Source organism: the organism of the source record quoted next, unplaced genomic scaffold (genome assembly GCF_019419815.1).
Source record: "Pyrus x bretschneideri cultivar Hongxiangsu unplaced genomic scaffold, Pyrus_bretschneideri_v1 Contig4, whole genome shotgun sequence".
Lineage (NCBI taxonomy): Eukaryota > Viridiplantae > Streptophyta > Magnoliopsida > Rosales > Rosaceae > Pyrus > Pyrus x bretschneideri.
This window is the reverse complement of record NW_025999723.1, coordinates 12,042,723-12,059,370: the sequence shown is the minus strand read 5'-3', so window position 1 is coordinate 12,059,370 and position 16,648 is coordinate 12,042,723. Positions and strand designations below refer to the sequence as shown.

Here is a 16,648-nt window from a genome sequence, read left to right as displayed (position 1 = left end):
AATATCATATCTTTTTTAGTCACTTGACATATTCACATGAATTTTATATAAAAATTTACCAAACAATTATACACATTTTTTTTTTTTTTTGGTTATAAACACTTTCACAAAAAATGTTCATCAAACATTCTACAACTTTATTTTACATATATTTATTATTACAACACAGCATAATAGTTCTTTTAAAAAACGCAGCAATACCAAACTAACTCTTTAAGAAGCTAAAATCTGTCACTGAAAACCGGCACGTAATGCGAGGGTGCCTAAGAACTCTTCCATCACTCCAAGATATCATATTGTTCCGAGGTGCGACAAATTGAGTCCTAACATTCCACTCGCTTTTGTACCCAACGCCCTCGCTGCACCACTTTACTGGCACTTTCCCTAAGGTAGCCCTTTGCTCCTTCCTGCGGAGTTTGAGGCCAGGTGCATATTGAAACCTGGCTCTGATACCAATTCTTCGGAGTGTGGGTAAAATTTGCACCTAAAACCAGCTCGTAAGGAATGGGTGCTAAGAGCTCTTAACCACTCCACAATAATCCATTTCTCCGATGTTGGACAATTGGGTCCTACAACCCGGGATCGTATGACTTATAACGCGTAATATAGTGAACATCATAATCATATCCGCACTGAGTTGAGTTCTATATCAGCAGCAAGGAGAATATCATACATAAAACCAAGCATGAAACTATCTTTCTGCAAAAGGTACACAAGGTCCAAATATCACCCCACAGAAACTTAACACAACTGTAACATCATTCTCAGACCGACGATCTTTCTATTCATAATCAGCTGCCTATTAAACTAAGGACGGTCCTTTGCATCAGCAGCGCCCAGCTTCTCGATTTTGCTTTCCTGAGGTGGACTCTTTGATCCGAAAATGAAGTCTTTCACAGAACCTTCTGCAGACTGTATAGCTTTCTTAATCTGCCATCACAAATTGGTGCAATTAGACCTCAAATATACAGCCAATGACAATCACTAATTACTAATGACGGAATAACAAGGTTTTTAAGCAATTCATTAGTCTAGCAGGCATGGTATTTTAGAGTTGGGTAACAGTTCCATGCGCAAATGCCTTCATTGATGTGCAAGACATAGTAAAGTTCGTATGCCTATAAAAAACAGTTTTGGCAACCCCGAAAGCTTACGGACTACTGACGGTCTTTATCAGATATTCTGGCTGTTACTTTTAACTTTAAACTCTTTTTGATCTCCCTGCAACCCCCAATCTTTCTATGCTTAAACATTTCACGTTATATCCTCTCACTTTGGATAAGAAGAGGTGACTTTTTCATGACACCACCAGTTTCTATCTCCACAAAATCGACCGCTTATCCGTTTTAGCATCCTATAGTTCTTCTAATCGCCAACCAAGTCGTTCCTAACTGATTAAAACGCTCCTCTCTACATTCAGGGAAGAAAAAAGGAAGTGCTCGATAATCTACACAGCATAGCAGACCAATACCATTCCTAGGTCGCATTTTCTGAAGCTTTTTACGATACCATTTTCATCATAAACGATCGAATCTCAATGACAGAAAAATCACTCTTAGTATCTTGAGCAATCAAATACTAAAAAATTTGCAAGCAAAGAGGGGTAACTATACAAGCAGAAAACTACCCAAAATCTCACTCACATTATCATTTTGCTAAAAAGATATGAACAAAATCGACGCAGAGCCAAAAAAACAAAAAAACAAAAAACCCAATTAGTCCAATTCCATAACCCACAATTCATTCTACAACAAGCAACTGTAAATCGAACCCGAAATCGAAAGACCCCCACATTTGTGAACTAAAATTACACATCTGAGAAGTTAAATCACAACCCAAAGACTAGTTATTCCTTTTCTCCCTACCCTTTTCGCAACAATATCAAAGTTTGATTACAGAATATGAAATTGCGGGAAGAAAAAGGAACTTACAGGGTCGAGAGCGTTGGGCTCGGAGCCGTAATCAGCAGTCAAGAGGAAATAGGCAGCAGTGACAGTGGCCACCATGGTCGTCCTCCTCACCAGCCTTTCGGTTTTTGAGTTCATATCCTTTTGCTTTCGCTTTCTCTCGGATTCTCTGGAAAGATTGGTTTAAAGTGGAGGCTTTTGAGAGTTGGTTTTAGAGAAAGTGAGGGTTTTTCATTTTTTGAGAAGGGAAGAAAGTACAAGGAATTGGAAGCAAAATGGGGTTATTTATTTATTTATTTATTTATTTTAATTTTTTTATATATATATATCAAACATAGAATAATATTTGGCTACTCAAATGATAAGTAGGAGTTCCTAACTCAAAAGTATTCGTTGTCGATTCATATAACTCCATGTATATGATCAGAATTGTTTATATTATAAATCACGTCATAAAGATCATCTCTGTAAAAAAAATCAATTAAAATTAAGGTCGTTTAGTCATCGAATTGTATAAAAACAGATGAACGGAATTGATAAGAGCATTACGAACCGTCCATGGATTTGCTACAATAGATGAACTAAACGACCTTAGTTTTAATTCGTTTTTTGCAGAGACGATCTTTACAAAGTGATTCATAATATGAATCATAAGTACAAGGCTATGTGATTCGAATACGAAGAGTTTTGAGTAAGAGTTCCTACTCTTATGAAAAATGTTTGGCTACTTAAAAATGAGTAGGAACTCCTACTCAAAACTCTTAGTGTTTAAGCACAGAGCTTGTGCTTATCATCAGAAGTGTTCATACTATGAATCACAATGTAAAGATCATCTCTGCAAAAAATAAATTAAAATTAAGATCGTTTAGTCAATCTATTGTAGCAAATACATAGACGGTTCATAAAACCAATGTCGTTCATTTGTTTTTAAACAGTTTGATGACTAAACGTTCTTAGTTTTAATTGATTTTTTGCAAAGGCGATCTTTATAGGGCGATTTGACACACCCCGACCCGAAATGTCCACTAGGACTCTAAATCGAGCTGTGCTGGCCGACACCTAGAAGGTGACAAAGTCATAAAGTATGGTGATGTGGAAAATGTGATTAAATTTAAACCTAAAAGTGCCTAAAGACAAGAGTGTGTTGTGAGCGAGAATGAGCCTATTTCACACGCAACGTCAGAGCATAAGTAAAGTACAGTAGTATGGGTAAGGATCATACCCTCATAGGTAGCCACCTATATAGAGATTCGCCACGAATCCTCGTCGATACGAACTTTCGGTAGCTAAAACCTAGAAGTGCGCAAAACAAAGGTGAGTAGACCTGAAAATGATAATACATATGTATAAAGAAATCATGCTCGAGAGTAGTGAAAACCAAGTATATGCAATGTCAAGTATCTCAACAATAAAATAAGTAAGCCAGGTGAAATAAATCAATGTAAAATGATATGCCAGCCGGAGTCACCTAACGTGACCTGTACGGCTGAACCTATAACTCATTAAGCAATTCTTGCACACGAGTCGGAACCACCTAATGTGGTCTATACGACAGGCTGGGTGTAAATAAATACGCACAAGTGCTATGATCATGTGAAGGTTGTGCGAAGTATCACAAGTCACCTACGAGTTGGAACCACCTAATGTGATCTGTACGACAGGCTGGCACCTGCCTTGGATCCAAGGTGAGCGTACGGTGCGGGAGGAGAACGATCACGTGAAGGCTGGACCTAGCCTTGGGCGGAGCACTAACACCAGAGTGCAGAATAATGAGCACTAAATGCATCTAAACATAACCATACACACAACAATCACTAACATCAATATGCATTCACCTGAAGCTTACCTGGGCGTCCGCAGCATCATGCAATAATATGCATATCTATACTAATGCATACACTAAAATGTAATGCAATTGACATGGCATTTAAAAACGTAAATCCATTTAAAACCATTTCCGGGAAAATGGAAAACATATACGTATATATAGAAAACCAAAAACCCACTCATTTGGAGTCCGCGCTACAACTCCCTAGCACAAACATCAAGGCGTCACGAACGATCGATGCCTGGAATAATTATCAAATCATGTCTTAGAATTATTATCAATAGAACATGTAACTTACATATCCTATTCGGGAAAATCCGTTAGTCGGATTCCCAATCTGCAAGTTTCTAATATCCCTAAATATTACGTATTATAACGTTTCAAAGTTTGGTGACGATCCAACGGTCGGATTGTTGATTGCTATAATAATCAAACGGTAGACCTTAATGGAACTACGTTCAAATGACGGAAATTCATCAATCGGACTTCACCAATGGAATTAGGCTATTCAAATTTAGCCTAGGAAGGTCAGGGGACATCTCGTCCAATGCGCCGCCGCAGGTGACGGTCGGCTGCCCCGACTTGCTGAAAAATTCAACTATTTCTAAAAATTCTCAAACTTCACATAAATGAAGATCTCAGTGAGTTGACCAACTTTCATACTTGTGACTAAGGTCAATTTGGCTGGAAAATACCTTAAAATCCACCTCGATCCGCCAGAAACCCTTGAAATGGGTGTTCTTGATTCAACTCCAAACAAGCTCCGATGCCTCCAAGGTTGATTGGGCTTTGTTTCTGGGTTCAAGGAGAGTCTAATGGTGGTAGAGATCGAAGGAATTTGCTTAAAAAATTGGCGAATTGCCACCAAGAACACCACAGTGCCATTCTCACGAAACCAAGATCAAATCTTATCTAATTTGTGTGGAAAATCGAAGAAGAAAGGCTGGTGAGAAGTTCCCAGGTGATAACTCGGTGTAAATCGTCGGAAATTGGCCGGAAAACCATCGAAACCCATCGTGTTTCACAGTTTTCGTAGGTCGGGTCGTGGAGAACCTATAAGGGATCCATGATCCCGTGCTTCTCACCCTTCTCCTTTCCCCTCATTTCTTCTTTCTCTATTGGTCACTCCTCATCTCTCTCTTCTCCCGATTGGCTTCACATGCCCTTCCTTTCTCTCCTTTAGAGCCTATCTCCACCGCCCATCTTTTCTTCTTTAAATTTGGGCCACACACGTGGCTCCACCAGATTTTACTCCAAAAGTCTGGAGTATTCTAGAAAATAATAAATTTACAATTTTACCCTCGACTTCATTCGTTAATAACTCCTTCGTTATAACTCCAAATTGTGCTCTGTTTGCACCCACGCTTCCATAGTGACGAGTACTACAAGAATATGGCAAGAAAACGAGTCTTACATGACACGACATGGTAGTCAACAAAAGTCAACACTTTGCCTCGAAGGGCATTTTCGTAAATTCACTTATTAAAATTATTAAGACTGTAACTTTTTGGAACGGGTCGTTACACGATTTATAATATGAACGGTTCTGATTATAAACATGAAGTTTTATAAATTGACAATGAACAATTTTGAGAGATTTTGAATAGGAGTTCTTACTCATGTTTGAGTAGCCAAATATTGTTCTATATGTATAGCAAAAGTCCGATATTTATGAAATAAAGCATAAAATCTTGTTGGAAATTTCAATCAAAGAAGAAGGACTTTCTTTCACTAAAATATTACATAGTTTTACTACAAAAATCAATAATTGTATCAAGTGCCTCCTAAACCATATTAGATTTTGTGCTAAAAAATATTAGTCAAGGATTTAGAGAAAATGCCCCTTGATCCTTAATGTATTTTCATTCCAAGTTATTAGTTCTCAAATTTTAAAAAATGTGTTTAATAAGGACAAAATGATGAGAGCACAATCACGATTAAAGGTTGTTAAGTGTGTTTAAAAGTGATATACTTTGATCACTTAATATTATGGTCTAGTGGTATTCTTTTTCACTTGTAAATGAGAAGTCTTAGATTCGATTCTTACTAATGGCAAATTTGAACCACATTATTATGGCTAACCGAGTGTGAGGCTTTGCCCCACTCCCCCACCCGAGATACTAGTTGGCTTGGATTTTGAGGAAACTCCACATTTCATCAACCTATCAATTGCTCATTTAGCAACCAAATTGTATAAATTGGTGTTGAGCTCTTCTGAAGTAAATTGATTGCAAAATCATGAATTGTTATTGAGCTCTTTTTTTTCTTCTTCTTAAGATTATGACTTAAAGGAGACAGAAATATAGGGAACTGGAAAAAGGAGGAAATGAAATGGAAGGGCGTAATCCATCTACTTGACTGAAATATCATTCTACGAGTTGTCATAAATGGTCAAAACATTTTGGACCCATATTTGTTGGGGCTTGAATGTCGGTGAAAGATTTATTGTTAAATTTGTGACTCGGATCCAAAATAATGTAAATAATGATAACTTGAAATTTGATTTTTGAAGAAAATGTGGAAACTGAAGATATAAAAAATAAATAAAAAAATTAGTGATTGACGCTAGATTAGGAATTAGGATCATGTAGTGCTCCTTGGCGCTTAAAGATTATTGTTGAAGACATCAAAAGTTTGACGACCTCTTTTGATTTATTCTCGTTAGCCCACGTTTTTAGAGAAGCAAACTTTCTAGCAGATGCAATTATTTAATTTAATATTCTTCATGTTTGGGATAGGCAATTACCATTTGTGGCCTTCAAGACCTATTTTATCAGAACTGGTTGTGATCATAGTAACTTTATTTAATATAAGTATTTTTTTCATCGAAAAAAATATTTATAATTACCATTTAGACTAACTTCAATGGTCGGATTAAAACTTATAATTTTAGATTTTAAACACCCCCAATCTTCTCCAAAACAATTGGGCTACAATTTGTGTTTGTGATAAAACCTAAAATTTGGGCAGATTTAGCTCAAAAATGACAAAATAAGCCAAGTTAGTGGCGGGCTCTCATGATGCTAACAGCTTTGTATGCCACCTTATACTATTCCATTCCAACGACTATTTTGTAATCCGTTGCTTGTAAAGATTGGGTTGTTGGTTGATCCAACAACACAAATTCAAACTTTTTTTATTCAATATAATTTATAAATACATTAGATCCAACCGCTAAGGTCGAATATAATTAAATCTATCGATAAAATAAAATATGCGATCTAAGATTAAATCCAAAAAAAATTATTTAAATCAAAATTCATCCAAATTTGAAGCATATTTAATGATTTTTCATTACTTATCAGAATGAAAATATTTTTATGTTAAAATTTTTATAAAAATAAATTAGAATAATACACATAAATTTTATTTATAAAAAAAGTTACCAAAATTTAGTCTAAATTCATTCTTCAATAATTTGGGCTCAAATATTAAGCCAAAATCATTAGAGAAAAAAAAATATTTTTGAGTTAAAACCTAAATTTTGTAAGCTAAAGATTTAAGTTTTAACTTCAACCATTGGAGTTGGTCTTAGTAAAATATGAGAAAATACCATTTGGTTTGCTATTTATCACAATTGTTTCTGAAAATAAATAAAAGGGGGGTTTTGATATAGGCGCCTTGTTTTTTAATTTTTTAGATTAAACATACACTCATTTTGAAAATTTGATCAAACATTTTCTTAAAATTTTGGTTATTAATTTCAGTTTTTCACATAAGTTCAATTTTGTTTAGAATTTTAGTTTTTCACGACTTCTCCTGGACATTTTGTTTTTTTTTTCTTTTTTCTTTTCCTATTATCCCTATATTTATGTATTTATTATCCATCTCTATGCATTTTTTTATTGTTTGTTATAATTTTTACTTTTTTTTTTTGTGAATATAGAAGAATATTTATAAAAAAAAATTGTCAGATTTTATTATTTAGAAGACCCAACACATAATAAAGATTTGTTTGATTATATATGTGACATCCCACATCGCCCAGGGGAGTGATTCTTAAATGTATATTCTCATCCCTACCTAGTACGAGGTCTTTTGGGAGCTCACTGGTTTCGGGTTCCATAGGAACTCCGAAGTTAAGCGAGAAGGGGGCTAGAGCAATCCCATAATGGGTGACCCATTAGGAAGTTGCTCGTGAGTTCCCAAAAACAAAACCGTGAGGGAATGGTAAAGCCTAAAGCGGACAATATCGTGCTATGGTGGTGAAGCGGGCTAGGGATGTGGTGGGCCCCGGGCCGGGATGTGACAATTTGGTATCAGAGCCTAACCTTGGCCGTAGTGTGCCGACAAGGACGTCGGGCCCCTAAGGGGGGTGGATTGTGACATTCCACATCGCCCATGAGAGTGATCCTTAAATGTATATTCTCATCCCTACCTAGCATGAGGCCTTTTGGGAGCTCACTGGCTTCGGGTTCCGTAGGAACTCCGAAGTTAAGCGAGAAATGGACTAGATCAATCCCATGATGGGTGACCCACTGGGAAGTTACTCATGAGTTCCCAAAAACAAAACCGTGAGGGAATGGTAAGGCCTAAAGCGGACAATATCGTACTACGGTGGTGGAGTGGGGCCGGGATGTGGTGGGCCCCGGACCGTGATGTGATAATATAGCTATGTCTAGTTACCTATAATATGGACACATTTAGTTTTATAGTGGATTAATTTTTTGTATTTCTCGGTACATTTGGGACGTAAATATACCAAAAAGGGTTATCTGATAAAGATATTTGGTTTTGTGGTACATTTGGGATTTTTTGTTCATTTGGTCTTTTGGTACATTTGGAATCTAAACGTACCAAAAGGGTTACCTGACAATGGGCACATTTGGTTTTATGGTAAATTTGAAATTTTGGTACATTTGGTTTTTCTGTATATTTGAAATCTAAATGTACCAAAAGAGTTACATAACAATAGGTACATTTGGTTTTATGGTACATTTGAAATTTTGGTACATTTGGTTTCTCGGTGCATTTGAAATCTAAACGTACCAAAAGTCGATACTTTTGTTCTCAAATGTACCATAAGTTTTAAGTATATTTTTTATATATCTATACGTGAAAAAAATATGTATTGAAGACCTTTTATTGAGACATTTTTAATAGAAAGAGAATTTCTTTTTTAAATATTGATAATAAGGAAATGAGGAATTAGTTAATTAATTTTTTATTTTATTTTATTAAAAAATATCATTTAATGCCTAGAAGGGGATTCGAAATTAAATTCCTATATTATAGGTAATTAGTTGCTAAGCTACCTTGTGCCTTTATATAAATGCATTTAAATTAATGACATGGAAATTAAATAAATAAAAAATTATTGAGGTGACAATTGATCAAAATACTTTAATCAAATCTTTAAAATGGATGAATGTTTAATCTAATAACTATAGAAAAGATGTAGGCATTCTAATTTTTCCTAAAAAAAAACTTACATGACACGAGTGTAGCAGGTGTGCTAATTAGTATAACGCTACGTAGATACAAATTTACATATATCTTTACGTTACAGGTACAAAAATCACAATGCTAACGTAATGTAACGGTTGTATTTAGTCCTGCTTTAAGCGCATAAGCTTACACTGACAGCCAAACACTTCCAAACACACCACAAGCCTTTGTCACTCACGCTTGTATGCAACTTAAAACCCAATAGTACTCTGAACTCCGCGGACACACAGCACTAATGGAAGAAGATCCAAAGCCAGCCGAGTCCACAGCCACCGAAATCCTCCCAATCCCTCCGAGCTCCGCCGAAGTCTTCCCTCCCCAGCCTCCTCCGTCTTCTCTTCCTCCCAAGTCCAAGAAGAGACCTCTTGAAAACGATGCCCATTTCTCCAACTCATCCACCCTCTACAAGATTCGCGCCGTCCTCAAAGAGGTCCGCCCTCATTTTCTCGAGGTACAGTTGAAAACCCATTTCCCAAAATTTTCATTTTGATGTGAATTTCTTGTAAATTTTGAAGATTTTTGTGATCTGGGTTTTCCTTTTATTGTTCTTTTTTTTTTTTTTTAAATTTTAATATCAGAGGGCTTTCTTTGTATTGAATTGTGGATTTTGGGTTTGTTTGGATTCATAATTGGCATGTCTTTAACATTTCTGAAGATTTCACTTTTCTTAAAATATTAAATAAATGTATAATCTATGTAACTCTGCTGCCTTGTACTTACATTTTAGGTGCCCTTAGTAGCTATGCATTTAAAAATTGTGTAAATAACGTTTTTGATGGAAATGGCTGTTGGTCATGAATCTAATGATTGAGTTGTTTAATATTTTCGGTGCAGAATTGTAATATTTGAACTATTAGTAATCATTTTTGGGATAAGGTGAAGAATGAAGGCAAGTGATTTATGCTTTCAAGTGAATTGAGGTGTTTCTAATTTGTATCAAGTGAAGCTGTCAAAATTAGTGTTTATGTGCTACATTTCGGATAGTGTTTGATTATCTGAGGCTGCAGACCAAGTGTAATGTGTTGAATGCATGCTATATCGTTGTGTAATCTGTATGTCAATGTAATCACTTGGTTCGCAGATTTCATCTATCAAGGTTGTCAATGTAATCACTCTCAATCAATTTCTCTAAATCCTGCTGTTTTGAACTGCTTCGTTTGTTTGCTACATTATATGAAGTATGCATGGAGTAACTTATTTTTTTGTCATCTTGAAGGTTCTCAGGACCCCTGACTTTCGAACGTGCAAGTCATCTGAAGAAATTCAAGAATGTAAGCTCATTTAGATTTTGTTTTCATCTTTTCACAGACAAATAGTTATCCCTTGAGTTGTATGCTAAAGCTGAGCTGATTTGTTAATCTTAAAATAAGCAGTTTATTAATGTGGTGGTTATGATGACATCTGACTTTCATTCATTTGCTTGGTTTATTAATCTTTGTGTAAATGATTATATCGAGTTTCATCCTTGAAACTGAGTCTCTGATAGTCTTATTGGTGGCAGCCTAATCCTAGAATACTGTTAGTGGCGTTCAGTTGACCTTTTCCTTTCTTTACGAGGAGATATTTGTCTCACTCATCTTCTTATATTGACGCATGGTTTTGTTCTGAGTTTCTTGAGCACCATATCTGCCTATGCTCCAGTTTTTGGATTCCTTTGGACACTTTAGAGTTCAAGGCTTTGTATGATGGGGCCAATTGCTTGAGATGTTGCTTAGTGATCATGAGATGTGCTAATTATCGCTTATGTTGCAAATTTCAGATGTTAAACTTCTAATGGAACTATGCAAACAGATGACGGCAGAAACAGTTTCGGCAACAAGAAGTAAGAATGTGCCAGGTGAAAAGCCCCAAGATACAAGGGCTTTTGCAAAGCCATCAGAAAATAAGTTTCCAACAGGTGTATCCAGCGAAAAGCAGCGGGCTGAAGATGGTCAGACTCAAGGGACATATATTGTTGGTGGGTCTGCTTTCGGCTGGAATTTCATTACCTTTGTAGGCGAAGAACCAGTCTACTACGGAATAACAAAGGAGTCATTTCGAGCTAATGGCAGCAAAGAAACAGTTCAGACTATGGAATAACAAAGGAGTCATTTCGAGTTATAACATTGCGATCAATGGACATATTGTAACATTGTGATCGGTTTAGCATGTGATATTTTCAACGAATTGCTTTGGAAGAAATTGGAAAAAAGACAGATGGTGCATGCCTTTCATTGCATTCCCCTTCTCAATGAAATTTATGTCAGTTATTTTGTTCCAGAAAGACGGGCTGTCTGAGAAGTATCTTCGCTGGATATACGATACTATTATCTTGACATCAGACAAGTCATCTGCAAGGACATCAACTCAAAACAGTTGCGGGGTGTCAAGCATGCATGCAGGCTCAGGTGCAAACCTAGACCAAGGTGAGCCATCTGCTGCCATGTTTCTTTCCATTGCAGCTCCAGTTGCAGAAGAGTCTATTAGCAATCAACAATGAGCCCCAAAATTTGGATATTCCTCTCTCTAAACATATGCTTTTGCACAAGGGTGATTTTGTGGACCCCCGACTATGAAGACAAATTCTTAGTTGTTCATAAACCGTTCTTGGGTGCCCTAAGACAATTCTCGAGTGTCCATTGAATCACCCTGCTCGTAAGAAAAGCAACTAGACACAGTCAGTCTCATACAAAATCTGACAAATGTCCCTAGTTCAAGCCATTTGTTGCCCCAACATACCTGGGTGTAGCCAAGTTGGCTAAATCAGTATGCTCCCCTTGAACATGCCCCCAAAGTTTGAATCCCCCTCCCCATCGTTTAGATTAGATTAGAATATTGCACGAATTAGAAACGCTAGATGTAGCCCCAAACTCAAGCCCCACGATTTTGCACCAACCACTTGTTCAAATAATATTTATCTTTTTGACCATAACATTCCACCAACTGAAGCGTGCATTGACTGTCTTGCTTTCAAAGGGACTAACTTTCATCCCAGGTTCATTGCATTACTTTTGAAAATTGTGGTTTTGATATACAATGAAAACTAATGAAAATGACTTGAAAACTTTGAGTTTTAACGATACGAACAAAATAAAAGGTAAAGTGAATAGTACAAGATTGACTTTTTAGGGTAAAAATGTGATTTTTCCGTCAAAGTGAACAGTACGTAGAGTTTTTCGGTAAAGTTCCTTATTTTTATTAGCTTAGATGGGCTCTCCACTAGGATTTCAATACCTTGGTGCATCACAAAGTCAATTTATGAAATATGTTGTCTAGTGGAATTATTGTATGTTTGGTTAATAGGCTATGATAACGAGTGTATATAACTAATGGTTATATTTTGAGAGGCCAGACAAGCATAAATACAGTTGTTTTGTTGTACGTACATGATTATTAGTTTGGTTGTGGTTCTTTTTTTGATTTATTTGCCCTAAGTTATTGTGTTTCTTGGTCTTAATTTGACGCTAACGAACATGGTTTCAAACTAACAAAATAACTGATGAACGACTGAAGATGCAGGATTTTATATAATAAATGCAAGCAGCCAAAAAAAAAAAAAGGATCGGATATTACAACGCAGCTATACATATAGAAAAACTAGATGGTCACTGGCCGAATCTAATCTTGTCAAGATTTGGTTTTTAACGAAGATATTGAAAGACCGGTGCTGGGATGTTCTTAGGGTTAATGTATCAAATCTTTATTGAACTATATGTCTGCTTTTCTCTTTGTTGCTTGATTAATAAGTTTCTGCAAGTTTCTCAAGAAAATTTAATGATAAAATGATAACACCAAGTAAAAGGGGATTAAAGGGACCTAATTAACCCCTCAAAGATAATCTGAATAACATAATTGCAAAAACAAACACACCCCTAAATCAAGCACAACACTTTCACCAAATCATAACTTCTAATTGCACTCTTCCATCTCCTTCTCCGGCTGAAGGGGAGCATGGCTTGCGAACGGTAGATGCACGAGCTGAAAATATTGAGAAAAACCACAGCATAGATTAGTTACAAATTCAAAGACAATTAGACAGACCAAATTCATATTAATCATGATAGCAATGATGCCATATCATCACTATAGTTATGTGGAAGAGTACTTACAATTTACCCATAAACAATTCTTCGTCGCCTAATCAACGCCACCCTCACATAAAGCCAGTCGTATACACAGTTCAAGAACTTGAAGTATGTGTATCTCCATGACCTGATGAACATTAAACTCCCACAAACTCCCCAAAATCCAACAACAAACCCAAGCGCCAAACTCACAAAAAATCCCGGTGTTATAAACCCATCATTGTCTTCAACTTGATCCCTGAACACGGGTGGCTCCTCTGGACTTGTTTCCATGGGAGAGCACAACTGTTGAAGTGGAATTCCACAAAGTAGAGGATTCCCAGCAAAAGCAGAGGGTTCATAGTTTTGGAGCCGAGTCCCCATTGGAATTCTTCCAAACAAGTTGTTGTTTGACAGGTCCAACTTACCAAGGCCAGATATTTGAAAGAGACTTGTTGGAATTGTACCATGTATTTGGTTGTTTGACAAATCAAGCGAATCTAATGACTGCAACTTCCCGATCTCTGGAGTTATTTGACCTGTTAAATTGTTTCTCGACAAGTTTAAAGAAACTAACCCAACAAGATCAGCGATTTCATTAGGAATCTCCCCAGTTAACTGATTGCTCGATAGATGAAGACTCTTGACAAGCCCCAGAGTACTTTTGTATTCGGACATTACGCCTTTCCAGATCAAGGATACTTCATCTTCATAAATACTGCTCCAGTAACCGTTGCTCATGGTCTCGCCATACTCAAGATGGACAGTTAGATTTGAATTTCCTATTTCTGTCAATTTAGTCAAATTGTTGAAGCATTTGGGTATACTTCCAGAGATATGGTTTATCGAAAGATCTAGAATTTGAATTTGTTTTAGATTACATAACTGTAGGGGAATGTTTCCATAAAAGTGATTAGAACGGAGAATAAGGATAGCCAACATTGGAAGTCCAACCCCTAACCATTCAGGTAACATTCCTGATAAATTATTTTCTCCAACATCAAAGACTACGAGGCTTGTACAATTCTTCAAAGATGAAGGCAATTCTCCCACAAATCTATTCTTATTCAGCTTCAATGTTTGAATTGAAAATAAAGAGCCCATTGTGGTAGGAATTTTCCCAAAAAGAGCATTGTTACTCAAATCAAGAATGCCTAGTTTTGCAAAATTTGTCCAACAATTAGGAAGTTGTACGTGTAAATTGTTGCTTGAGAGATCAAGATAGATTAAATTACTAACCTTGTATGGGCACAAGAAAGAAATTAACCCTGAAAGCTTATTGTTGGAGAGATCGAGCGATGACGCTTTGGAAAGGAACGAAGGGATTGGACCTTCCAATTGATTCTTACTCAAATTCACTTCAGTAAAGGAAGATGAGGGAAACTCAAATCTTGAATTGGGTATTATTCCTCTAATTTGGTTGTTGGAGAGATCTATATATACATACTCTGTTTTTTCTGTATAATGAGACATCATTTCCCATAGCCAACTTGGAAGGATATCAGAAATTCCTGTATTAGAAATATCAAGAACCTGATAATTTTTCTGAGTTTGAAGCCATTTAGGAAAATGTGGACCCATCTTGCAAGAGCCCAAATCTATGCTTTCCAATTGGAAGGGAGGAACCCAATTAGAATTGAAGCTTAAAGCTAGTGAGTTGGAGGACAAATCCAAATATGTTAATCTGGAGAGATTGGAGAAATGGCTTTCTGAAACCACCCCTTCCAGAGCATTCATTCCAAGGTTCAAAATCTCTAATGAGTTCTGATCAGGGCATGCAGACATTGATATTTGAAGCCCACTCAGAGTGTTGTTAGAAAGGTCCAATTTTTGCAGATTACATAACTTGGAAAAAGATTGCGGAATCCCTCCTTCAATTTGGTTGCCAGAGAGATCAAGAATGGCAAGAGAGCTCAAGTTTCCTAAAACATAGGGAATTGAACCAACTAATTGGTTGTAAGAGAGGTAAAGATGAACAAGAGAGCTCATGTTTCCTAAAACATGGGGAATTGAACCAACTAATTGGTTGAAAGAGAGGTCAAGATGAACAAGGCTGGCATTGTAGTTTGACAACCATACAAATATTGAAGAAGTAAGTTGGTTGGAAAAGAGTTCAACATGAGCAAGAGATTTTGAAGAATTTATGTTAAAAAGAGTACTGGAATGAATAAGAGGAGAAGGAAGACCACATCCAGCCAATGACAAGTTTGTAAGTTTAGGGAGCATTTTAATAGCTTCCAGCCAGTCATAAGAATTACTGAGATTGCTCCAACTGAGATCCAAATAGGTTAACGATGAAAGGCGAGGGAGCCATGAATTAAGATTTTCAACACTAGCAAACTTATTGAAGCTGAGATCGAGATATTGCAAGTGGGTAAGGTTTCCAACCTGACTTGATAATCGACCACCAAGAGGAAGAAATCCTCCATGTAAATCAAGTTTGACAACGTGGCCGGTATATTTGTCGCAGTAGACTCCTTCCCATGATGCACAACAATCTTGTTTTTGGGCTTCGCTTCCCCACGAAGAGAGGCGATTGTTGCTATCCACGACGTCTCGTTTGAAAGCAAGGAGTGCTTCCTTTTCTCTCTGTATGCACCTGATCACCTTGGGCACCTTAGCAATATCCCAGTGGCCAACTACTCCAGAAGAAATATTATTGAAATCAAGGGATAGGGAATGGTTGCAACATTGCAACAAAATTAGCACAGCAAATATTGAAGCATGGAATAGTTTGAAGCACCTAATTCCCTCGCCCTCGCCCCGCATCTCAACAACAATGAAGAAGAAAAAGTATTTAGGCTATGTTATTGGAAATTTGGAAGAAGATTGCAACACTACAAGTGTACATATGTACACATATAAAGTTGCCTCTTACAAACAACTCGAGTGGCCACTTGTTCACTTGACTTTGACGTATTGCTGCACCTTCTAGCTTCTCCACTGCCAAGGTATGAAAAAGAAAGTTAGGTAATGAAAAAGTAATGAAAAAGAAAGTTAGGTAATGAGAAGGAAAGTCGGGTGAAATGGGTTTCAATCAGTCAATATCATTACAACTCCACAAGTGGAAGAAATACATGGAATCCAACTGGAAAGGAGGAATGCAATCAGAACACTCCAAAAGTCCAGACGTGTGGAAGAAACAGGTAAAAGCGACACATGTATTATTCTTACGTGTGACTTGACTTCCCACCACACAAGTGGCCCGGGATTTCAACACACAACAATCGTGTTAAAGAGCATCCAAGTCTACAAAAAACTAAGCTTCAAGCACACCTATTTAATTTTGTCATTGATCTCTATTTTATTTATTCAATCAGACAAATAAAAATAAAAAGAAGTGTGTGAGAAGATAAAAGGATGTTGCTATTCATCCAACCAAGTTTACATCTTCCACACCTCTTGTTAATTTATGTCTTATG

General features: G+C 36.7%; 3 protein-coding genes and 1 long non-coding RNA gene across 4 annotated transcripts; 1 reads left to right on the top strand and 3 right to left on the bottom strand.

The window, feature by feature from the left end:
* Window positions 1-606: 606 nt before the first annotated feature.
* Window positions 607-2,140, bottom strand: LOC103938664. Its single transcript, XM_009348691.3, has 2 exons — window positions 1,932-2,140; window positions 607-930 (listed from the first exon to the last, which is right to left on the bottom strand). Exons 1-2 carry the CDS (start codon window positions 2,043-2,045, stop codon window positions 808-810), a joined length of 237 nt encoding a protein of 78 aa, XP_009346966.2. The 5' UTR covers window positions 2,046-2,140; the 3' UTR covers window positions 607-807.
* Window positions 2,141-9,320: 7,180 nt separating this feature from the next.
* On the top strand, window positions 9,321-11,401 carry LOC103938663. Its single transcript, XM_048565531.1, has 3 exons — window positions 9,321-9,634; window positions 10,400-10,454; window positions 10,943-11,401. The coding sequence occupies exons 1-3, from the start codon at window positions 9,419-9,421 to the stop codon at window positions 11,260-11,262; spliced, it is 591 nt and encodes a 196-aa protein (XP_048421488.1). The 5' UTR covers window positions 9,321-9,418; the 3' UTR covers window positions 11,263-11,401.
* A 1,463-nt stretch (window positions 11,402-12,864) lies between these two features.
* On the bottom strand, window positions 12,865-13,439 carry LOC103942369. The gene is made up of 2 exons (XR_007251244.1): window positions 13,272-13,439; window positions 12,865-13,140 (listed from the first exon to the last, which is right to left on the bottom strand). It is a non-coding gene; the product is annotated as an uncharacterized LOC103942369 (long non-coding RNA).
* Window positions 13,440-13,473: 34 nt separating this feature from the next.
* LOC103938662 (receptor-like protein EIX2) lies at window positions 13,474-15,995 on the bottom strand. Its single transcript, XM_048565281.1, has 2 exons — window positions 13,655-15,995; window positions 13,474-13,532 (listed from the first exon to the last, which is right to left on the bottom strand). The coding sequence occupies exons 1-2, from the start codon at window positions 15,993-15,995 to the stop codon at window positions 13,474-13,476; spliced, it is 2,400 nt and encodes a 799-aa protein (XP_048421238.1).
* Between the last annotated feature and the right edge of the window lie 653 nt (window positions 15,996-16,648).